The sequence below is a fragment of the Polistes fuscatus genome, unplaced genomic scaffold, assembly GCF_010416935.1.
Source record: "Polistes fuscatus isolate 324 unplaced genomic scaffold, CU_Pfus_HIC Scaffold6, whole genome shotgun sequence".
Lineage (NCBI taxonomy): Eukaryota > Metazoa > Arthropoda > Insecta > Hymenoptera > Vespidae > Polistes > Polistes fuscatus.
Genome location: NW_025113140.1, coordinates 8,362,136 through 8,387,268, shown reverse-complemented (window position 1 = coordinate 8,387,268; position 25,133 = coordinate 8,362,136). Strand labels below are relative to the sequence as shown.

Genomic DNA, 25,133 nt, shown 5'->3' with positions numbered 1-25,133 from the left:
AGCTCGTGTTATTCTTACGTCTCATTCAAAAGAGTTCTTCTTCTTCCTTTTCTTTTTCCTTAAAATCTTCAGTTGAATAGGTATACCTTAGCAACTTTCTCGACCATTAACCCTTTCTATAGCATCGCGTATGCTAACTTTTATTATAATTGTCTAAGAGTTGAAATTATCTTTTGAAATCGTTTATAGTTCTTATTCCAAGAAATTATACTAGGAAGAATGTTGGATAAAAACAGTAGTTTAAAAAAAAAAAAAGAAAAAAGGAAACGAAAAGAATCCCCAGAATACAAATTACAAGTAATAAAGTACAAATGAAGCTCTCTCTCTTTCTCTCTTACTTACTCTTCGTTTATCCTCTCTTTCGTTCCTCTTAGGTTTCATCCAAGTTGCCACATTATTATTAGATATAAGAAACCGAAATTATTGTCACTTTTGATTGGAGACAGGTAATTTGAGAAATCTCAGTCTAAGATAAAAACCTTTCAAAGTGTCTCGCGGTTGGTTACCGGAAGAAACGAATATAAGAGTGATAAAAAACATAAATCGATTGAATCTTTTGATATTTCATACTTTATTAATTACAGTCCTTTGGAAAGATTCTCTCTCTCTCTCTCTTCTTTCTCTCTTCCCCTCTCCCTTCCTCTCTGTCTCTAATTTATAGTTAACTCAATCAAGGTATAAACTTCCTCTAATATAATCGTCAAGGTAATTAATTAGTAGAAACTCGAATTGTCCTAGGGGAAAACGTAGTTTCCTTTCTCAAGTGATGTGTTTGAAATATGGCTTGGCTAGACTACTGGCGTCGAGAGTAGCGTAGTGCACTACTACTATTGCTATTCGTTGTCGGACCAAAGCGCGTACTCTCGCTACTCGTTATCTTTCTCTTTCTCTCGATCTGCCTATCTTTGATATTCCAAAAAGGGTGTCCTCTCTCTCTCTCTACTCACTCCGTTACTCCCTCTCACCCCACTCTTCTTTCATTTTCTGTAGGCAAGCAAGAGAGAGACAGAGAGAGAGAGAGAGAGTTAGGAAAATCCATTGTCAAAGTATCGACTATTTCTCTGAGATTTGCCGTAGCAAACGATTTTCTGAACGAACCTTTATCCAGTCCAGAGGCGGAACTAGATCGTGTGTACGTTGAGAGGGTCTAGAAAAGCTTCAATTACGGTGAACGAAGTTCCCTACCGGCGCGACCGTCAATTAGTAACTCTCACTAGCGACCTTCAGGGAGGAAGGTGAAGCTGTACCAGCATAGAAGACGAGAACATGTTATGGCGAATGAGTGAGTGAGCGAGTGAGATAGCGGAAGACAGGTTCGTATTACCTTGTCATTAGGATTCTTCTCGGCTCCATGATTTCTAAGCTGCAGGGCATCGAGCGTGCATTAGGTATAAGGGGTAAGGTGAGTGCTATGGAAGATCGCCCGCAGCACGATCGGATAGTTAGTACCGTCACCTTGGATTTGCATACGCTAACGAGATTCCTGCGGTTTTGCCGATGCTTTGCATGCCGCTCTCGACCGGGCACGATCTCGCATCGCCCTGCATTTCCACCGAGTCATCTATTTATTATGCGTCATAGATACGTCAGGGGGCTAAACCATCTTCGCGAGAAGCAACTTCTCTTGCAAAAGCGACCAGAGAGAGAGAGACAGAAAAAGAGAGATAAAGAAAAAGCTTTCACTTATAATATATTTTCTTTTATGCACACTTTGACATCGTTTTTGTCTTTTCTTTATTTTTCTTTCTCTATGTGTGTACGTGTGTGTATGTGTGTGTGCATATATTTGCATATAGATATGCATGTCTTTTTTATATCTTTCTTTCATATATTTTTCCTTCCCCGGTATTTTTAGATTTATATCACTCGGGCCAATCGATAGAAAAACAAAATGAGTTTTTTTTTTTGTTTTTCCCATATATTTGATCAATCGACGAAATGAAATAAAAAAATAAATTAAAAAGGAATAGAAAATTATGTTACGTATAATTGGATTTGGTATAGTCGTATTACCAGCATTGTATTATATATACAAATGCCTTTTATCCTCTCTTCGAAATCAAACAATAGCGACTCTCAATTAAATTTCTATCCCTATTTTTTTGCGATTTCATCATTTTCATTTTATACAAGCATTTATTCTCGCGTCGGAAAATACCAACGTTACCCGTCTGTCCGACCGCTCGTCAATTATACTACTGAAAATACGAAGCTTTTGAGAAAAATAAGCAACACCACTCGACCGCTCCACTGTTTTAAACGATCAATTCTCCACGAGTTTGTATTATTCTTTGTTCGTTTATTTCTTTTCCTCCCCCACCCTTTCGTATTCCTTCTTTTTCTATGTTTTTTTTCATTTTCTATTCCTTTGTTTTTTTTCGCTTTTTTTTTTTTTTCTTTTTTCAATTTTTAGTATTAAAAAAACAACGACCGGAACTTCGACGAAATTATTAAACTACAAGACATTTTCTTTTCATTTTCATTTTCCTTGAACTATTGTTTTCTTTTCTTCTTTTAAAAAGGCAAACAACAAAAAGTAAAAGAATACAGGAACGAATAGGTAGCTAACTTATTTTTTGCTATGTCCACTGTCTACCCTGTGTACATTTTTTTGTTCCAAGGTTCGTTGGAAAAGTACGCGTAGGTTCATTGTGTGTCCATTTTTTAAATGCATTTTAAATTGGTTAATTTAAGATACAGGAAACACACAATGTTTTTTTTTCTTTTGCAGAAAAATAACGTGGTCTAATTGGAGAAGCGTAATTGTTAATTTACTAATGATCTTCTTGAAGAAACCCCGTTCTTTTAATAAAACACGCTCAAACTGTTGCCACCGAACGAACGGCAATGACGACTACTTGTTTTCTCTCTTTTTTCCTCTATTTATTATCAAGCTCATGTGTTTGGATTTTAATTGTTAAATTAATCCAACGTAGAGAATAAAAATATATATTTGCCAGACTTCGTGTGAATTTTCATACAATCGAAAGAGAGAAAAATATTTTATTGACGCGTCGACAAACTCTTTGATAGAAAAATAATTTCATCGATGTAATTTAAATATACTTTTAAAAGATTTTAATTGAATAAACGTTTTTGTAATAGAATAATAAACAGCTTAGAAAGGAGAGAGGAAATGAGAAGAGAGAGAGAGAGAGAGAGGAAGGGTATGAGAAATTTTGTCTTGACAGTGCGGATCTTAAGGAGAGAGGAGGTAGCATTCAGATGTGCGGAAACTATGAATGTATGCGAAAACTTTGACGAGAGTCAACGTTATCTTATCGCAAGGATGTGTGTGTGTGTGTATGTGTCTGTGTACTAGCCTTATAAAGTTCATGAATTTATTAGCAAATGCAAGCTACAGCTAGTTACGCGACTTGCTAAAACGTAAAGTATCTTTGAATTGCAGTTTCACCGTAGAAATATCTATATTATTATAACGGTACATCGAATTTTTGATCTTTCAATTATTTTATAATATTTTATTAAACTCATTCATTTCTCTCTGTCTCTCTCTCTCTCTTTCTCTCTTTTTATTCTTTCCTTTCTTTCTTGTTAGGGAATATTGAAATTTCATAGAGAAACCATATAAAATATAAAATGAAAAATACTCTTGAAAGAGAAGTTATAAAAATCCGATACTATGGTATGTTCCATCAGATTGATTTAGATGCTTCTTCTTTCCTCTTTCTTCAATCTCATCTTTCTTATAAAATATTGTAGAATATACACGTTGTTTGTTACGAAAACATATTTCGTTGTAAACTCGACCAACTAATTATACGATGTAAACGTATGTTTCTATATATCTTAGGAACGACTTCGGTCTGTGTTTTTCTTTCTTATTTTTGATTTTTTTTTTCTTCTATTTATTTAATGTAATAGTTTGAATACGGAAGCTAGAAATATATGTATAATAAAGAGAATAGAAATTGTCAAGTTAAAGTATAGTTTCTTACAAATTTAAAAAAAATGATAATAAACCACGAAAAAAGGGAGAGGAAGAGAGGAATAAAAGAGCCAGCGTTAAAACAACGAGAGAGAGAGAGAGAGAATAATAAAATACAAACGCGAGAATGAAAGAAGATTAACAAATATTATTTCCAAGCTTTCAGTTCTATATAATCTAAAGCATAACGTTTGTTAACAGAGATTGCACCACAGCTGGTCTACAGGTTTATCGAACAGACAATGCAGACTGGACCATCGGTTTCTCTGAAATGCAGCGCCGCGGGTAATCCCACGCCGCAAATTTCCTGGCTGCTAGATGGATTTCCTCTTCCACAAAACGACAGGCTTCTGATTGGCCAATACGTGACCGTGTACGGAGACGTAATATCCCACGTTAACATCACATCGGTTAAATCAGAGGACGGTGGAGAATACGAGTGTACTGCCAGCAGTAGAGCAGGGGACTCGAAACACTCAGCAAGACTGAATATTTACGGTGAGTTAATAACAGACGGGGGGTGAGAAGGATTTTAATCCGTCCGAGAAGAAAACGTGACGATCGTTCGATCGTTTAATCTAATCTAAATGAATTTGTTCGTTGAGAAGAAAATTATAAAATATATGTAGGATGCGAGCACTTTCAAGCCAAAACTTAAATAGGCATTCGTGAGAAGATTGGACGGTGGGCCCTGAATAGCTCAATGGTTAAAGAGCAGTCGCTCGGAAAGCGGAAGATCCGGGTTCAAGTCCCGGTCCTCCAACGGCCCAATTTTTTCACGAATCCTACATATATATATTTATATTTTAATTATATATCCTTTTGAGATTTTCTCGAAAATATTCTTATCCTCGAGGATTGTTATTTTTGTTTAGTACGTATACTAGATATATATAAAAAAAAAAGAATATCGAATGTGTGATATTGTACGTCCTGTATATTTGCGAACTTGTCACTAGCACTTAATTTCCTTTTATAGATCAAATAGTTTGAGTATAAGTTAAAAGGAATTTTCTATGATTTTCAATTTTAGGATTGCCATATGTCAGACCCATGTCGACCGTCTCAGCGGTCGCTGGGAAACAACTATATATCAAATGTCCTGTAGCTGGATATCCCATCGAATCAATAGTATGGGAAAAAGGTAAGTTTACTTTAGCCAAGAATTTTCATCGTTGTAGAAAATGTGTGTTCTCCATTAAATTTTACAGCTAATTTTGTTTTTTTGGTCCAATTATTAATCACGATCCTGACAGGTAACGTAAAACTGCCAACTAATATGAGACAAAGAGTCGTGAATGGTACTCTTTTCATCGACACCGTACAACGTGCCGCTGATCAAGGCACGTACACCTGCACTGCCAGAAACAAGCATAATATTACTTCGCAACGATCCGTCGAAATTCGTGTTTTAGGTGAGTAAACAATTAATCGATCGTTCATTAAACAAAACTAATTATGAAATTCATCAAAACTAATTCATTTCTTTCCCCTTAGTTCATAGGATGATAAATGCTTGACATTTTCCTACTTGTCCATTAAAACTCTGTAAGTAAGCCCAATTTTCTCGACGTAACCTGTCAAAAATATTATCAATCAATAGTTTGCCTTTAACTTTCGTATAAGGTCTATCCCCAAGTATTTATCTTTTGCGTCTTTCCAACATCAGTTTCCCAAAGTCTTATGTGATGGGTTTTAGGATAAAATAAGGATCATCGAAATACGATAATCTTTTACAGGTGTGAGCTTAAGCTGATGACATTATAAAAGAATCCTTAATGTCACGCGACTCTTGTTTTCCAAAATTCTTATCATTAAAGAGGAAATATCGTAATTTATCGAGAAAATTGGGATTAAAAAGTGTGATTTTTAGTCTCGAATTTTTAGGATGAAAGAAGCAACGAATTTGAAAAATCAAATGAATGATTAATTAGGTTCCTTAATTAACTATATAGAATCATTCGAAGGATATTATCAATCAAGTTAATCGTATTTGAAGATATCGTTTCGTTCTCGAATAAATCTAACCACATTTTGCAACCCTTACTCATTTATCGATCATATTCATTGCAATTTATGTATACATAATCGAGCGTCTGGTTTGACAGGCACCACCAGATTTATCTTCATACAATGTTTCTATTAGCTTTACGGGATCAAACGCAGACTCGAGTCTACTGTTTGGACAGATTTGATTATCATGCGACAACATCGCACGAGCCCTACCCAACGAATTCTATGTTTATCGCGTTGTTGTATGCAACTTCCAGGAATTACGTGAACCTTTGAAAGTTCATTAATCTCGATGACGTGATTATCATTATTATTATTATTATATTATTATTCTATCGAGATTACTATGGCCAGGATAAACGTATTTACACGCACAGACACACGCACGTTACACTTACACGAATTATTTGAGTTCTATATTTTTCTTCGAAAAAAGAAAAAAAACAAAAAACAAAAAAATCGATCGATCGATCGCTCGATTCAAACGCGAAAAAATATTTTAGATCGTTTGGATAAGCATTGGATGATGTTTTTAACGACGTATTGAACCATAGCGTGGCGGAAGAATGTCTTTACCTCAATGCGCTTTCAGCTACGAATCGTATTATCGTTTTACGATAATTAAACGTGGTACAATATGAGAACGAATTAATGGCAAAAGCTCGTTGAACAACGCAGGTAGAACGATTGCATGTGTACCTAACTATATATAGAGGGGTGTTAGTAATAAAGAAAGAGAAAGGGAGAGAGAGAGAAAGAGAAAGGGAGAGAGAGAGAAAGAGAAAGAGTGGGAAAGTGAAAAAACCAGTGATTTGAGGAGCGAAAGAACGAATTAAAAAAAGTATATTCGGTTCAATTGAAATCTTCCTTCTCTCTCTCTCTCTCTCTCTTTCTCTCTCTTTCTCTTATTTTCGAGTCCTCTTTTTCTCGAATCGAAGGGAATCGAAAAATAGTTTGATATGGGAAACGTCAATCGTCTAATTAATCTCATTTTTCAACCACTACACGAGACGTCATTTGATTTGCTAATATTTCATAAACCAAACAGACGAAACGGATTCTCCTACACCATTGCGAATACGTTCGTATTCGGCTGCTGCACTTTCGTCGACAATACTATTACTAGTCGAGGAGGAGGGTCGTTCGTTCCTATCAAAATCGCGACGAAGAATCTCACACCGCGACGTGCGGAAATGACGCGGACGAAACAACAAATTATCGATTTTGAGTTTTAATCGTATATTTTGATCAAGCTATGCCCTAACTCGCGCGATAACAATTTAATATTAGTTTCTATATTTTTTTATTTATCTTTCATTTTACAATTTTGATTGCAAAAAAAAAGAATAAACAAAAAGAAAATTCATAACAGATTTTTTTCTTGTTCGGCTTAATATTATATCGAAAAAAGTATTTTGTTCATTGTTTTTTTCTTCTCCTTCTTATAAATTTTGTTTTAATTTTAATTTGTAACGCATCTTTCGTTTGAAAACACGATACAAAATGTACAAGACACATGAATGAATTCAGGCCAGGATTCTCGTTTACTTTATAGGAGCGAAAACAAGGCTCCAAAGTTTCCTTAACATTTATCAAGGATTTACCTACATAAACGTAAATAGTTAAGAGAAAAGTAATGAACATTGTTATGCGCGTGTGCGCGTATCTGTGTGCCTGAATATCCCGGAAATGACCCACGCACAGAGCACAGCACTTCACTTGCATCGCTGAAGCATCTGTCCTTGCACGCGCTCGCCTTAAAACTGCTCTGTACTACTTCGTATACATATACTATACATATATGTATATATATATATATTTCTCTATCTGTACATATACTTGCATATGTATACGCTTAATTGTAAGTGCATACATATATATAGGATATGTGCATTTGAAGTTATACGTTAATGTTTTGTTGTGAAAATTTGGTGGCTCTTCTTATTTCAAATTATAATGATTGTGTTAATTACGAATAAGATATAATTATATCTTTCAAAAAATCGTTGATAAAAAATGTTAACTTATAATTTTGAACACGCTTTACGTTCGTGTACATATCTCCCCACCCCTCGAAAAAAAAGAAGGAAAAAAAGGGAGAAGAGAAAAAAAAAAGATTTCATCATTCCAAACACACGACATACACGAGGCTTCGTTAAAAATTTAAATCGACTTCTTTTTTTTTTTTTTTGAACAATTTGCGAGAAATTTGTTCACTTTTCATTATAAATTAATGAAGATTTAGATGATAATTAACGACAGCTTAATGTATTCGAGTGCGTGTACAGATTCCTGTGTATATATGTACCGGATGATCGAAACAATGATATGTATTTATTTTGCTATCATTTTGATTTCTCACATGCATACATATCGGATTGTTCGAAAAGTAGTTTTGTTTATCGCGCGGAAATTTTGTTAATCACGTTCACCGATACTTAATATTACTCTAAACCTCAAAATCATTTTACATTCTAATAACAGACATTTCGTACACGATTTTGAGTCTCATTGTATTTCGACCTATCAAATAGTTTTCTTTTTTTTTTTTGGCATCGGGTCAAAAAATGAAAAAATTGAAAACATTTTCGTTATATTACATTTGACTATTTTGTTAAGGTAAAAAAACGCAGTGCAAGCGAAAAGAAAAAATTATGTGCCGTTTACGGAGATGATATTTTAAGCGAATTTTAGTATCAAAATTGCTCTTCGATATTTCATACATTGGTGAATGCTAATTGTAATTATATTAAAGCGAGAAATAGCTGAGAGATTATGAAATTTATGAAATTCTACAATTTCCAATCATTGAAAACATTTTTCATTCCAAATATGAAAATAATGTTCTTTTATTTACTATTGAAAAACAAGTAAATTACCTTCCGAACAATCTAATATTTTTCTGTAAATATATATACATATATATCGCATAAATATTAATATAAATATTATGCTTATTATAGGTATGTATATATTTTATACATAAAAAAAAAAATAATTATAATTTGCAATATAATAAAAATTGTACATTAAGATTATATTGCAAATACGATGAGACCAAAAGGATGAGAGACAAACGGAAAGCCTCGATCTTAGATGCAATCTCCGGGTGCTTTCTCAAAAAAGTCTCATGAATGGAGGAAAAAGGAGAGGAAGGGAGAAGGGCATTGATAGAGTATAGTAAAGGAACGTTTAATCGAAGTTACGGCTTGTTCGCGTCCTCGATTCGAAATAAAACTTGCTGTCTTTTACGTGGCCGATCAACGCATCGACGAGTTTCATGATAGTAAAGGGAAGGTTAAGAAGTTCGAAAAGTAGATCACGAATGAATCCAAGTATCGATAGATCGACTTCTTCTCTATGGTGCCGAGCAATTCGAAAGAAAAGAAAAGAAAAGAAAAGAAAAGAAAAGAAAAGAAAGGAAAAGAAAAGAAAAGAATGGAAAGAAAGGAAAAAGAAACGCGAAGAAAAAAAAAAAAGAAAAGAAAAGAAAAGAATAGAAAAGAAAAGAACTTTTCAATTCGACGGTTGGCTTAAAAAAGAAAATATCAGAGATCGATGTAGTAGGTTTTATCGTGAGATACTTTCCATAAAACGAGAAAACAACTGATAGAAAGTTGGAAAATTGAGCGAGTGCGGCCAGCATAAAATTGCTCTTGTCCATATTTAGACGCTCGTGTACTCTTGTAACAAGTTGCTTTAAGATCAAAGACAGCATACCTTATTATTAAAGGAATCCTTTTTAATCAAGCATTTAATTACACGGCCCCTTTCTCCCCCTCTCTCTCTTTCTCTCTCTCTCTCTCTGGCCCTCTCTCTTTATCTTTCCTTTTTTCTTTTATGCTTTATATCTTTATATATATCACTATATGAAAGAAAGTGTCAATCTTTGGTAGTATCCAGAAAAGATTGTCATTAAGTCGATGGATTCCCATAGTCTACTGGTCTTATCTTATTTTTATCCATCAATCTCTACAGATAAATCGTGCTGAGGTATCTTTAAATATCGTTGAATATCATGTTGCCATTTTCCTCTCATTAAAAAACTTACTAACGTATATCGAAGAAGATACGATGCAGACTTGTTGTTTCGTTAACATGAATATTATGGATAAGAGGAAAAGAAAATGAAAATAAAAAGAGAAAGAGAGAGAAATAATAGAGACAGACAGACAGACAGACAGACAGTGAGAGAAAGAGAGAGAGAGAGAGAGAGAGAGTGAGTTAGAAGATGGTAATCCCGTAGTCGTCGTAAAGACGAGCGTTAATTTCAAGCAGGGGTTAAAAGGCTTAAATAGTAAGAGTTAGGAGGATGAAGTGGAGGTGGTGGTGAAAGGAGTGAAGGAGGGTGGGTGGTACCTATGTGGTATTCGACGAAGTTGCTTTCATCTTCGCCAGTGCTGCCGGATAACTGTATATAATCTCGCTTTCCCTCCCATTATACTACAACTTTTCTTTCTCTTTTTCTCTCTCTCTCTCTCTCTCCCTCCCTTTATACGTTTATTCAATCTCCAAACAATCGTTACCTCTTTATATCTATAGCCGGTAATGTTTGCGATCGTTTAATATCCTCTCTTCCAACTCGAGACAAAGGATTCCTAAAGACTTAATTCCGGCAGCAATGGTCGAGCCTTTTACTATGTATTATATATATGTACATATATGTATATGCTTGTAAGTAAAGCTTCGTGACTGAAATCGATTGAAATTTCTAGATAGATTCTACGAAGTACTCTATTTGGAGTATACTAAATATTCTAAAAGCATACAAAATGCAAGCGTATATATATGTATATGTATATAAATATATATATGTATATATGTGTATGTATTATACTTAATTTAGTATTCATTGTGAAAAATTTGAGCTAGAACATAAAATTGAAAAACGGAAAAAGAGGAAAACCCTGGACACCTGTGCTATGATTCTGTCTCTCTCTCTCTCTCTCTCTCTCTCTCTCTTGCTATCTATCTATCTATCTATCTATCTCTTGCTATCTCCATCTATCTATTCATCTATTTCTATCTCTGTCTCTCTCGCAGCGTCTAAAAACAAAAATCCACTATTGCTTCGGAACGGAATGCCATACCTTTTCTGTTTTCTGTTGTTGTCTTTTCAGTGCCACCTAAAATCACGCCTTTCAGTTTTGCTCGCGATTTAAACGTAGGCGACCGTACTAGCATACAGTGCGTAGTCGCTACCGGCGACCTGCCACTGACATTCACGTGGCTGAAAGATAACGTCCCGATAGAGACGATCAGAACGACGTCGCAGGAGGCGTCATCGAACCGTGCTAACAACGGAGAAAACATCGGTTCGTTTGCTAACAAGTCTCTTAAGAACAGCTCCGGTTCCAAGAAAGGTACTGCCGCCGCCTTAGCAGCAGCAGCAGCAGCAGCCGCGGCCCACGACCCGAGAAAGGCGATAACCATCCGGCAAAATGACGCTTTTATCAGCGCCCTGAGCATTAGCACGATCGCACCCGCGCACAATGGCACGTACACCTGTCGCGTGACCAATGGCGCAGCCACCGTCGCTCATTCTGCACTCCTTCACGTCAACGGTAAACGCACACCGTTGGTGTACTCTCTCTCTCTCTCTCTCTCTCGTTTTTTATTTATTTATTTTATTTCATTTATTTCATTATTTCCTTCTTTTTCTATATACTTCTTTCTTTCTTTCTTTCTCCTTCATTTGATTTTATTTCTTCCATTGGATCGTCCGGAAAAAAAATTGTAATTATTTTTCAATATACTTAACCATTTTTTTTTTTTTGAAATTTCGGTAACAAACTTTTCAGACAATTCCAATATATATTGTTTTTCTTTTAATACATTACTGTGATCTTCCTTGTCGCTGACACGTGTCTCTTTCTCGTCGAGCGAATTCTTTTAACGTCACGTTTAAATGTCTTCCGTAACATTTTTACTTGCCTACCCTCAACGAGACGACACGTATCCTTGAGATCATTTTTCAGCCGTGTGTGCATTCGCCAAAATTGAGCCGTATTTTTATTTCTACTACGTATATGTGTCACCGTTAAATTGTTTAATTCAGTTAATTCGTGAAATACATCGGTCTTATACAAAATAACTAAGCACTTTAAGGAAATTTTATTATACAATTAAATTAGTTGTTTTATGAAATAACTAGATAAAATATAGGAATTCACGAGAAACGAATAGTTAAAGTATGGGATTGGAATTGAATCCGTCCTTAAAGTTTGCTTTTCTTTCGACGACACAACTCATAATTATTCATTCCTATCTCTTAATGTACCTTGAAAAATAACCTTCCGTTATCTGTACTGTTCTATCAGATGTAATCTATGGAACAAATTTCAATTGCATGCACTAATTTCTCGCCACTCGAGAATTCGTATATTATCTAGTTAAATTATATAATTCGATCTTCTCTTTCACATTTTAACAAATCAGTATAGATATTTCACGAATAAACGGATTTCACGTTTTATAGGTGACGTGTATACATATATTATATCGATTACTTTCCGACGTTTAACAGAACCCGAGAGAACACGCCTGTGAGCGTACGAGAGAGTTTACGCGTCTGTTAGTTTCCGTGTATCTCAGTTTGACAAGGTTTTGCTTTCTTTTTTCTTCATTTTTTATTACCTTTGAATAAAAGAAATACTAGGAGTAAAATCTGTAGCAACGACGAAGCTACCGAGTTTGTTTTCTTCTTTTGGATATTCTCTCTCTCTCTCTCTCTCTCTCTTTCTCTTCCTCCAGAGATTTTCAAATATCTCGTAAAACTCGTCGAAACGGAAGCTTTTTGAAAATTCTTCTTTTGAATTCGGCTCCGTTCTAGCGAACACACGCGACAAATTGCATCCCTTTTTAAGTTTTCTTTATTTCTTTGTTTCATTCTTTCATCCTTTCTTTCTTGAAACATCGCCGAAATCGTACATACGTAAATATATAGATCGTCGTAACGATCTATCGATTTAACTTGAAATTAAAAAATAAGAAAAAAAAGAAATAAATAAAAAGCGATGAATTTCTGGTAGACGTTTGTTATCAAAAGCAAGCAGTTGCACGCTGGGAAAGATCGGCACGTCGTCTTCGTGACGTTCAATAAATAAACCTTAAATTGTGATTCGATATTATATTGCATCTTGATCTTCCTCATTAGCATTATCGAAAAGATTTCAATGACAATTGTAGACGCGCGTAGTGATTTGTTAAAGAAATGAAGAGAGTCTTATATGGGAGAAAGTAAAAAAATACCTCGGATTCGATAAGACTTGATGCAATTTCTCATTCGAATCTTATTAGATCCCAATTTGTGCTACTTCAACTTCAACGAGCTGAAATTATTTCTAAATCTATTTTAACGAAGTGTGCGTCATCGTATTCGACGTGCTACGAATATTCATTCTATTATCTTCCAATTTTCTTGTTCTATCTATCTATATATATATATTTGTCTATCTAACCATATATATATCTATCTATCTATTTATCTATCTATCTCTTTTGTACTGTATTTCATTCTTTCCAATCCTCTAACTCACTATGCGTCTATACGTTTATTCTTTCTTTTGTGCTTCTTCTATTTTTCCTATTTCTTCTACCGTATACTATACTTCGAACCCTGCACGCTGTTTTCTTGCACGCCTAATTGCACGCTTCCAACGGATTTACATGACGAAATATACTCTTTTATATACTTTTCATACATATATATATATATAAACACATACACACATACACATAGACACACGCACAAGCATATCTATATATTATATATATATCTATATACTCTTTGCCAGTATTTTATTATCTCGTTACTAATATTTTTAATGTATTCGACCGTTGATTAAATATGTAGAAAGTATTTCGCATCGAACTGTAACATCGAGATTTCTTTTTAATTCGGATCGAATTCACTTTTATCTTTTTTTTATTTTTTTATTATTTTTATTGTTAAAAAACCTTGATCTTTCAACACTTTGAAAGCTTTTCTTTTAATTATTGTATTAAAATGCTCGATGTTGCAGCGAGATTTTATCGTTCGTATTAACTTTAAATCCTCACACACGTGTATGCATCGTCCAGCATTGACATATATATATATATATGTATATTATATATGTATATATATATATATATATATTTTAATCAGGAAACACGTATCCATATGTTTTTGACTGAGTACTTGTATCGTTGACACTTAATCCATTGGAACACGCACACACGTATATTTTCATATATAAACAGGATCGTTTGTTGAAAACGATCGTCATTACGTTTCCCAGTAGGAGTCGTATTACGTTTGTTTATTCGCTCGTATCATCGTCAATTTTATTATTACTCGTTATTGTGTTGTATGGTTATATCATCACACGTCTTGAGCAATCCTTTGATTAAAAATTTATAACTTATAACGTATATATTATATATATATATATATTCTATTAATGTAGAAATGAATTTTTTCGCAAGAGGAGTGGTCTTTTGTATTTTTTGTGTAATATTCATCATCGTCATCACAGTATCATCATAATTATTAACCCATTCGTCATTAGATTGAAAACGATCGTTAGTCGAGCAAGTATAATAGTACGAAAGAACCAAAATTGATCGGACAAAGTCGATGTTAACGATCTCGATCGATCTATTTATCTCATCGTTTGTCATTTTATTCAAAAAAAAAGAGTCGAGAAAAATCGACGTCACTTTATTCGGATCGTTCACTTCTGTCCTAAGATTTTGATTTCTTCGACGATCACGCAGATATTGGTAAGTAAATCGGATTAATAACATGAAATATTTTCTTTCAGTGAGAGAATTACATGTGCTAATCAATAATTATGTTATAATGTTATATTTATATACATATTTATATATATATATATATCTATAGGTACATTATTTAAATAATATCAAATGTATGTTCACGTGTCTCGCTGTGCATATTTTAATGCAATTAGTTAAATGATCTTTTAGTACTTATGTTATAAATAAAGCTAGATACAAAATGTTATAAATTGTTTGAAAAGAAAATTTATTGCATTAGGATATGCTCATAATTACGACGAGGAAAAAAGGAGGAAAGGTGAAGCAAAAAATGCTAAAAACAAAAAAGAAAAAATAAGGAAAAATGAGAGAAAGGTGAAGACAAGTCTGATGCTAGTACTTAGTGTCCCAAGCCGCAAGGATATTTGAACTTGGTTGAAAATTTATGAACGTGTTCCTCGTTTTCTCGTATGGCTTATCTCAACGTGGCTCGACCAGTTTCGTCATAAAGACGTATTGGACGACATTAACAGTTGCGCTCGGTCATAAATGTTCATTTTCCCTGGTAACGTGATCCGTTCATGGTAAACGTGCTCAGCAAAGCATCTACCCACGTTTACACTACCCACTTTTCATCTTCTTAGACCATATTACACATATTTATGACCGAGAGAGAATTTTCCCTAGACTTTATTATTTTTTTCTAGCAACCGAGCAACGGATTCGTCTTTTGAAGGTTACGACGAAAAAAAATGAGACGGGAAAAGGATAACGATTTTTCTTTTTATTCTCTCTCTCTCTTTCTCTCTTTCTTTCTCTCTCTCTTTTTCTCTCTCTCTACACGTTATTTGTCGCTCTACCAAGTGAAGAACTAACAATATGGAAATCAGCTAAAAATAGCCAGTTAATTTAGTCCACTAGCTAGTTACTAGCGTGTCCCATGAAAAGGCTAAATTTTTCATCGGTTCTTATAAAATGAAGTTCATTAGATTGCCACGTGTACCGAGTAAGGTTATTGAATTATTATCGCTTCTTCTGTCCGACACGTTATTTCTATCATACTTTTATTCATATTCTAATGTAATATATATATATATATATATAAATTTTACGTACTTAATTATCTCATACATTCATATTCAATGTGAACTTTTCCAATCTGGACTTTGGTGAAGTTTTTTAAGGATATTCAAAGTACAATATAAAACAAGTAAGAATGGGAATTTGCACGATAGTATCGGTGTAGATAAAAACGTTAATTAATTATTATAAAAAAGAGGAATAAAAATCAAACGCGTACAATTTCAATATAAAAAAGTGATCGAAGTCGAGGATAGGAGAAAAGATTTCGTTCGAGAGTAGCGAATATAAACGAGATACATATTTGCAGCGTGTTTCCAACACTTCGTGACCTTCCATTAGCTCTTACAATGGACAACGACGACGATAACGACAACGACAACGACGACGACGACGACAACGACAACGACGAGGAACAAGTATAACGAGACTTTGCGGTTGGAACTGACTCCGGGTGCGTACCGAAGTAGAGTAGTCTACCTCGGGCTGTAGACAGACAGCGAGCAGGAAAATAATGTCACGTTTCTCGTGGCACATAGCCTGGGACAAAGTTGTTAAAGGTGGTTGCGACAAGAAAAGGATAGAGCAAAGCCATACGTGTTCTGTTATTTTAACCACCGAGTTCCTCTTTCCTTTCTTTTCTTTTCTTCTTTATTTTTTTCTTCTTTTTCTTTTTCTTTTTTTTTCGTTCACGTTAACTTTATCTCGTAAGACATATTCCACGACATTTTATATTACTTTGTTCTTTATATTATTACACGCGAAACAGAGTAATATAATATGCGATAATTAACGAGTAATCAAGTAATACTCGAAAAGGTTCAAAATTAATTGAAATCACGGGATAGATGAAAATGTTACGTACGCGAGCATTTTTGGCGTTGGTCTTCTATGAAGCCAAACCGCGGCTACCCTTAACGACAGATCAAACGAAAAATAAAAAAAAAGAGAGAAAAATAAAATAGAAGAAGGGAGAGAAGGAAAGAGGGAAGCAGGGAAAATTTGGCACGTACTCCAGTACGTTACCCGAAAGTAATATCCATCGGCATAATAAATATCGATGCCTAATAATAAGGGAGTGAAAAGGGAGATAGGAAAAAAAAGAAAAATAGAAAGAAAAAAATTGTATAAGCATGTAGGTAGGATGGAACGAAACCACAACGACGACGGTTATTACTACTACTACTACTACTACTACTATTAACTGCTACTGTTACTACTACTACTACTACTCTACAGAACGACACATACGATGACGTGATCGTGGCATGATTATCATCAGACGTGTAACGTTTATAGTTCCACCGCGGATCTCGCCGTTTTATTTCGAAAACGGTCTGACGGAGGGGATGAGGACACAGCTAATGTGTACCGCGAGCCAGGGTGACCAGCCTTTCAACATCACGTGGTTGATGGACGGCAAACCGATTCAGGTCAGAGCAAGTGACGGTGGTGGTGGTACATCGACTGCCTCGGTGGTAGCTGTTCAAGCAACGAAGGTTCAGCCGAAAACGCAAACGAAAAATCAGCCCGTCGAAGCCATCGGCGGCGTTACCCGGGTCGAGACGAACGCCGACATACAGATAAGCGACTATCCGCCGTTTTCCAGCATCCTCACGATAAATAGCGTCAACGCTAGGCACAGTGGGAACTACACGTGCCAGATCAGCAACGTCGCTGGCGTTGTCGAACATACGACCGGCCTCTCCGTCGCTGGTTGGTGTCCATCCCAAAAAACAAAACAAAACAAACAAAAAACAACATCATTCTCAAATCCTATATATAATTAACGAGATTTAATATATTTAGCAATACCATACTATATACGTATTATATATATGTATATATATATATGATTTAATCTATGTTTCTAATATATAAGAACATGTCCCGTGTACATAAACCGAATTTCATTTCGAATAATGTCAATAGAGAGTATTTGTATATACATTTTACTTTACATTCTACTCGTTATCTTTGATTATCGCACAAGCTTGCCGATCATGAAAATTCTTTTTTCTCTCTGTTCGCATTCTCGAATATATAGGAGCGTGTGTGTATAGGTAACATCTTCGTTGAGGAACGGACGAGAAGCATGGATTTTGAGAAGGATCGAAAAACCTTGATTCTCTGACACGTACGCGAATCCTCTTTCTTTCTTTCCTTCCTTCCTTTTTTCTTTCTCACTCTACAGTTAATCTTCTTCCCTTTGAATGCGGCACACACCAGCCCGCTTCTCACCCCCCGAACTTGCTGATGACGTCCCACGAGAGATCGCAAACCGTGCGACGTGCTTACCTCCTCCTCCTCCTCCTCCTCCCCCTTCTTCCCTCCTCCCTTATCTCTCTATTTTATTTCTTGTCTTCTTCTTTACTTTCTCTTCATCGTATCTTCCTTAGCTACGATATTGCTGATTAGAAAAGTCTCAGATTTTTCATTCAAACACCCTCTCCACAATCTTTGCCAATTTTTACTAATTCTTAGACGGATAGGCTACTTTTCTCTAACTTTCCTCTCTCACTCTCTTTGTTTTTTCTAAACCTCTGTTAATTTCAATTTGTTAATAAACGAATCATTTTTATCACGTAATGCGGAAGCAAAGTAAAAATCGATATAAATACATCACTTTTATCGTATGTACTTTTTTTCCATCCAAACGTTCCTCTAACGCGTTATGGGGTTCTCTTTTTACGGTATTTAATAATCGTCTTCTTCTTTTATTCTTATTTTTATATGTACCGCCCCTTTTACATGGCACGTTCCATGAGTCGCATCGTTAGAGAGATTTGACTTGTAAATGGCTATGCGAATTATCGTTTTTCTTCTCTCTCTCTCTTTTTCTTTCTTTTTTTTTAATCTTCTTCTCTATTTTCTTTTTCTGTCTCTCTTTTTCAGTAACCTGCATACGAGATATATTATTCACGCTCGCAAACACCATAGCTAGTTTCGTCTTTCCACGGATTCATTAGCTCCCATGCACAATCGGAAAACAGATAGGATTTATAAAAGAGAGATAAAATAAAAAGTCTATAAAAAAGGGAGATTCAGATAGAATTATAAAATGAACAAAGTTTTTCCTTTATTTTTATTTATTTTTCTCTTTCTTTGCAAATCTAGAATACGCTATTTATTCAATTAATTTATTATCCATTTGTCCAGTTAATGCGGCGAACTAAGGAAGAAAAATAGTTCAAGAAACTGTGCATGTGTGTATACGTGCTACTGTGAGGGGAAAAAAAGTGAAAGAGAGAGAGAGAGAGAGAGAAATAGAAAAAAAAAAATAAAGAAACGATATCGGTCGACCGCGATGTAATCTCGCAAGGAAGCATAATTCTTCTCTCCTCTTCGAAAGTTTCGACTTTCCTTCTTTCTCTGTTGTTTTTCTTTCTTTTTTATACGCGCCATCTCGGCCGGAAAAAAGGGGCGAGAGCGAAGGTACGAGAGCTCGCCTTGGTATTTTCTCGTTATATAAAACGTCAAGAGTATTAAGGCCATGACGTAGTGTTGTGGCATAATGTTCTTCCTTTCATTCATATTCATTAAGTCCCACAACTTCAGTTGGCAGCTAGTGGTTCGCTATTGTAACAAAAAAGAAGGTAAAAAAAAATTTAAAAAAAGAGAGAGAGAGAGAGAGAAGAGAAAAACAACAGAAACAAAATCGAACACAACAAAATACAAAATAAAAAGGCAACCCCGTAAATTTAAATTATGCTACGAAGTAGAAATCAATGCAGTCTGTATTCACATTCATCATCATTTTCATGTTCGAAAGTTTACCATCGAGCAACTCTTCTGTTGTAGCTTATATACGTGTAGGTATATATATACTATATACTATATATATATAAATTTCAGAATACATCAATTTTATATTGACAAATTTATCATCGACCATGTACACGCATTTCTACATTTATCACACTTTCGGAATCATATATATACGTATTACACGATAGTTCATTATCATTCATACTTATTTGAGAGAGTATATTAATTTTGTTGAAAAATTAATTATCAAGGTAAACAAAACAACAATGAAACGTCAATGTATCTACATAATTACGTTACAATGTAATATCAACTTTATTGTATATCAATGAACTTGTAACGAGCCACAAATCTGTTATTCGTGAAACTTTGTTACATGACTCTCGTTAGGAGAATTAAGTGTGATATATCAAAACATAAAAAAAAAAATACGTAATTATAGAATGACGATGGATGATAACGAGCTGTCCTTCAATATTACTCGATGGACACAGTTTCAAACGCGATACAATAGGGTGAAAGACGTTGTTCGATATATAGCTTGAAAATTATATCCGACACAGAGTAGTCCGACTCTCTGAAATATCAGAGATTCAAATGATAATAATAATAAAAAAAGAAAAAAATTAAAAAAGAAACCAAAAAAAAGAAAAAAGGGGAGAAAAGAAAGGAAAAAGAGAAAACAGCAAAGTCGCGTACTGAATTTTTCAACAATCCTGCTGCTATACCACTGACGCAATTTTAATAGAGTCACTAGTCGGAGATAAAACTCACTTTTTTTGTTCTCTTTGCTGAGCGAAATGGAGTGCGACGGAGTGGAAAATAGGATGTGCGATTTTCGAAAGCTAACAGGACGTTGAAAATGATAACGATAGTAATAACGGGTGGGCCTCGCTAAGAACGATAATGTGGAACCACCGAGTGTATGTGCCGGTATTCCGGTAACGATAAGAAACACGTGCCTTCCCATTTATTCTCCATTATTACCTCTCAAGTTGAACACTTTTGTAGACGATGTTCTACCACACTCTCTACCTTTCTCTTTCCAGTTCTTTTTAATACCATTATTCCTTTTTCTATATCAACTGTATCGTTTGATCGAAAACGCGAACAGATAGTCCACTTTAAGAAGCCAATATCCAGTGATTCGAAACTGAAACACCGTTTCTACTATATTATACTCTTCATCTTCTTCTTATTCCTTGGCTACAATCTCACAATGAATTACTACTACTCGCTATCGTATATCTTTCTTCTAACGTCTATAAAATGGTATATCCGCGTGACCGTGTTACGTCGTCTTTAAAATGATTAATTTTCTACAAAGAAATTTTCTTTTCTCCCTTCGTTTTTATCAGACGTTTTCTCTTTGAAAATAAATTTAATATAATCGGGAATTTAGTGCATCCATTGAATTACTTAATACGTTGTATTAGTAAATTTAACATTCTTTTTTTACACATTTTCTGTACATCGAGAAGTTCCTTTGATCGATGCATTACCTTTTTTTACTTATTTCTTTCTTTTTGTTCTCCATCTTTCTCTCCTTAATCAGAATCTTCTTTCATGCGTAAGTGTGCGCGTACGCACACTTACGTTTAAACGAGAAAGAAAACATACAGGTGGAAACTCGAGACAAGTTTTTCAGGTCATTAAACAAATGCGTTCCTACCGAATACAACACAGACCAAAGCCGTTAGGAGACGTACTCGAGATAGTCATAATGTTAGTTTTCTCTTGTCCAAATGGGGAGGCAATGTGCTTTTAAGTCGTGGCTATGTTCATCAACGGAATACCATACGCTCGTCCTACCTTGCATTTGCGAGCGTGCGCACAAACGCAAGCGCACACACATAAACATATACAAGCTCAACGTTTTTCTCATTTTATGAGAAGCTGCCTTTCTCGCAACAGGTTTACGATCAGGCGAGCGTAAATTTTTAGTGGTATTTTTATATCCGGTTCGCATTACGACCGCGAGCTTTTCTTCCTTCCTCTTTAGTTATTTTAAACCCCCCCCTCTTCCTCACTCTCACTCCCACAATTCCCCTCTTCTTCTTCTTCTGTACTCTTAAACCCCTTCGCCACGATCGTATTAAAAAGGATCGTAAGACGCTAGAAATTTCTAGCAGGATTTTATTACCGTTTTCTTTCTTATAACCTGCATTATGAAAACGACTAAAGATTAAGTAAAATTCTTCTATTTGTTCTGATTTTTCAACGAGACGAGAAATGTTACTTAAGAACAACGCTCAGAAATCATTTTTCCGTTAATCGATCCTTCTCTCTCTTATGGAAGAGAAAAAACATTATGAACATAACAAGGATGTCTTCATTAACGCAAAAAGAATCATTTGATAGGTAACATAATCTTAGGACTGAAAAGCAAGGAGTACAACAGGAGATACGTGCATTGCAGAGATTCATACGTCCGTAATAATAATTAATAATATTCATTATTTTTTCAAATGATCGATCGATCCTTATATTTATTATCATTTATTATCATTTATTATTATTATTATTATTATTATTATCGTCTTGCATGTTCATTTTCAAAAATGAAAAGATCTTCGCTATTTTAAAGAAGTATCGGCGCTTATCCTAATTTAACTTAATTAACGAATGAAAATTATTTACTCTAAGACTTGCAAAACTTCATATAAATTTATTTTATTAGTTTTTCGACTAAGTATTTCAATGAGTTTCCCCACCACGGTTGTAAACTCAACTAAGTCGGTAAGACAAGGAAAGTGTCTTTTAATTACGTTGACTTTTTTACCCGTACCTTTTTTATATCTTCTATTTAATTTGGTTTGTTAATTTATTTCCTCGTACATTCTCTCATAATCATCTCAGTAATATTTATAACGTCTTTGAAGATTTGCCGTAGACGAAATTTGACAAATTTTTCTTGAGAATTAGATTAGACAAATATATTTTCATTTATTTGATTATTTTAGTTATTCCGGTTTTTTCTTTGAAAGGGTTCGATGTAAACCTTAGGTAGTGTATCGTAGTATATAATTTGACATTATATATGATATATAAATATATTTATATATAAATAGATATAATAATATCTATTTATATATAAATATATTATACGAGACGTTGTTGTGCTCCTGTAATGCAACAAATGTCTGTAACGGATGTAAAGCATGCATTCGCATAGTAAACGTTTATATCATCTCATATTTATATACCCGTACATATACCTACGATATGTTCATACGTATCATATAGCATATACTATATATATATATGTATATGTTACCGTTACTTTGTGAAATTCGTTAATTCGTGACATGACTAGTTAAACCTTGAAATAACTATACTGATTTGTTTAAATATGAAAGAAACATAATTACATACATTAACTTGATAATGTATGAATATGCAAGAGTCGAGTAGTTAAGATATGAAATTGAAATTTAATCTATAAATGAGATCCGATAAAACAGCACGATTAACGGAACATTGGTTTTTAAAGTACAATATGAGATAAAAACTGATAACTACGAGCATCGTTATAAAAAGATAAGCCGATTTTACGGATCAAATCTGAATCTCACATTTTAACCCCTCGTCTCTTGTGAGTTCATATGTAATCTCGTTTACAAGTTTTAGTAAATAAGAAAATTCTTTTATATGCCTTCCTAAAATTATCTAGTTATTTTCAATGAAATCTAGGGTCCCCATGATTTCATTAAATTCTACAATTTAACGCTGACATATACATGTGTATACGAGTGTAAGCATATATATGATATTATATTTATATCAGAGCAACTTGGAATGACGATGAAAGAGTTAAACGAGTATTTCACATTTTTTCTTCGTATGCCTCAATTTTTATGTGTTTCTCATCGTGAAAAATATTAGAAAAATAGCGTTTGCGTTGTTGTTCTTGCTGTTATTTCTATGCACTGTATGTTTATATTGTCGTCGGTACTTTTTTACTTGGAATGTTGCTTGCTCATACAAATACACATATACACAGACACACAAACACACAGGCGCGCGATCATACTCAATCAATATTAAAAAAGTACTTGAACTATATCGACTTTTTTTAATCGTTATATTTTTCTAACACACTTCGCATGATGATCTTTCCGTTGAAAAAAAGAAAAGAAAAAAGAAAGAGGGGAAGAAAGAAAGGAGAAGAAGGGAAAAGAAAGAGAAAGAAGAAGAGAGAAAAGAAAAAAAGGAAAAAGAGAAGAAAAGAGGGGAGTCTCTTTCTGTACTTTCAGGAATGTCGATCATACTCGTTTCATTAAAGCTACACATCATCTGTAATTGATTATTATTATTATTATTATTATTAAGTATTATTATTATTGTTATTGTGTATATGAATTGAGCGAAAATTTAGTTTAAAATGCGTCGGACTACTTGGAGTCAATTGATCGTCACATCGCATGGAATTTTATTACTCACATTTTGATGATTTGCAGAGAAGATATTTTATTATAATTTTTTTCTTTTAAATTTTCTTTTGACAGATGAGAGCACTTTCTTCGTTTCAATGGCCAGTACATCGCACGACCCGTTATTTTCTTACTTTGCTTTCTTCGGAAGCACACGCACAACGATTCTTGATTTGACGGCATTGAGGGTTTACCTTTGATGTTGCGAGAGATACGACATCGTCAATTCAAGTAACTTAGTAGTATTATATAGATACGTACATATATCTATATATGTATATGAAATGTATTTTTCATATACATATATACGTATAAATATTAATTACATATTATATCATCATGAAATTGTTAACATATTGTTGTTTAAACATTCTTAGTGATTGCGTAAGTATGCAGTATAGACATACGTTGAAATTTGCATGCGTTTTTTAAGAAAAAAATGATTAATAAAACACGTAAGTACGTAATGCGTACTTGATTGGTACGAAAGTAAACAATTTTTAAAGAGAGAAAAATGGATAGATAAATTTCTCGATCTCGATCCTCTCGACGTCTTTTAATTCGAATTTTAATTCGAACACAAATGATTTTGTCAAAGATGATTCTTTGACGAGTATCAAAATCGAACAATCAATACGATCGTTTATCAAGAACGAATGTAATTGCTCTTGGTCTTCGGTGTGCGCTTCAAAAACATTGATTGATATCTTTCTATCGTAATAATTTTGCAACAGAAAATATGTCTGAGTTTATAGATCGTAAATAATCGTTCGAAGAAAAGTTCGGAACCATTCTACGCGTCGTTCCGCTATTTCTTTCTCTATCTCTTTGCCGATATTGACGCTAGCTCGAGTAATTGTCAAACCCGTAATAACCCGAAATGTATTTCGTAGAAATACTAGACCATCGTTGGAAGATCTTCTACTGATTTTCGTCGGCAGCATTAACTCTGATATTTCGGGAACTAGAAATATTTTCATTTCGTTAATACACTTTATCTTTCCACCGATTTTTCTCTCTTCTCTTTTCGTTTATTATTTCCGGATTCGATATTTGATTACGATTCCTTTCCATCGGAGTAATTCATGAAATGGTTAAAAATTTATTCAAGTGGTATATACCACTTC

At 34.2% G+C, this 25,133-nt stretch overlaps 1 protein-coding gene across 6 annotated transcripts in view; it reads left to right on the top strand.

The window, feature by feature from the left end:
* The window catches only part of LOC122523057 (Down syndrome cell adhesion molecule-like protein Dscam2), a 123,449-nt gene that overhangs the window by 76,717 nt on the left and 21,599 nt on the right, over positions 1-25,133 (top strand). For 4 of the 6 annotated variants that reach the window (XM_043644584.1, XM_043644582.1, XM_043644586.1 and 1 more), the window contains exons 8-11: positions 4,151-4,447; positions 4,983-5,093; positions 5,206-5,364; positions 11,083-11,526. In XM_043644584.1, coding sequence (XP_043500519.1) covers positions 4,151-4,447; positions 4,983-5,093; positions 5,206-5,364; positions 11,083-11,526 — 1,011 coding nt within the window. Of the gene's footprint in view, positions 1-4,150; positions 4,448-4,982; positions 5,094-5,205; positions 5,365-11,082; positions 11,527-17,104; positions 17,522-25,133 lie in introns of all 6 variants that reach the window. The other 2 variants (XM_043644583.1, XM_043644585.1) reach the window with 2 other exon arrangements.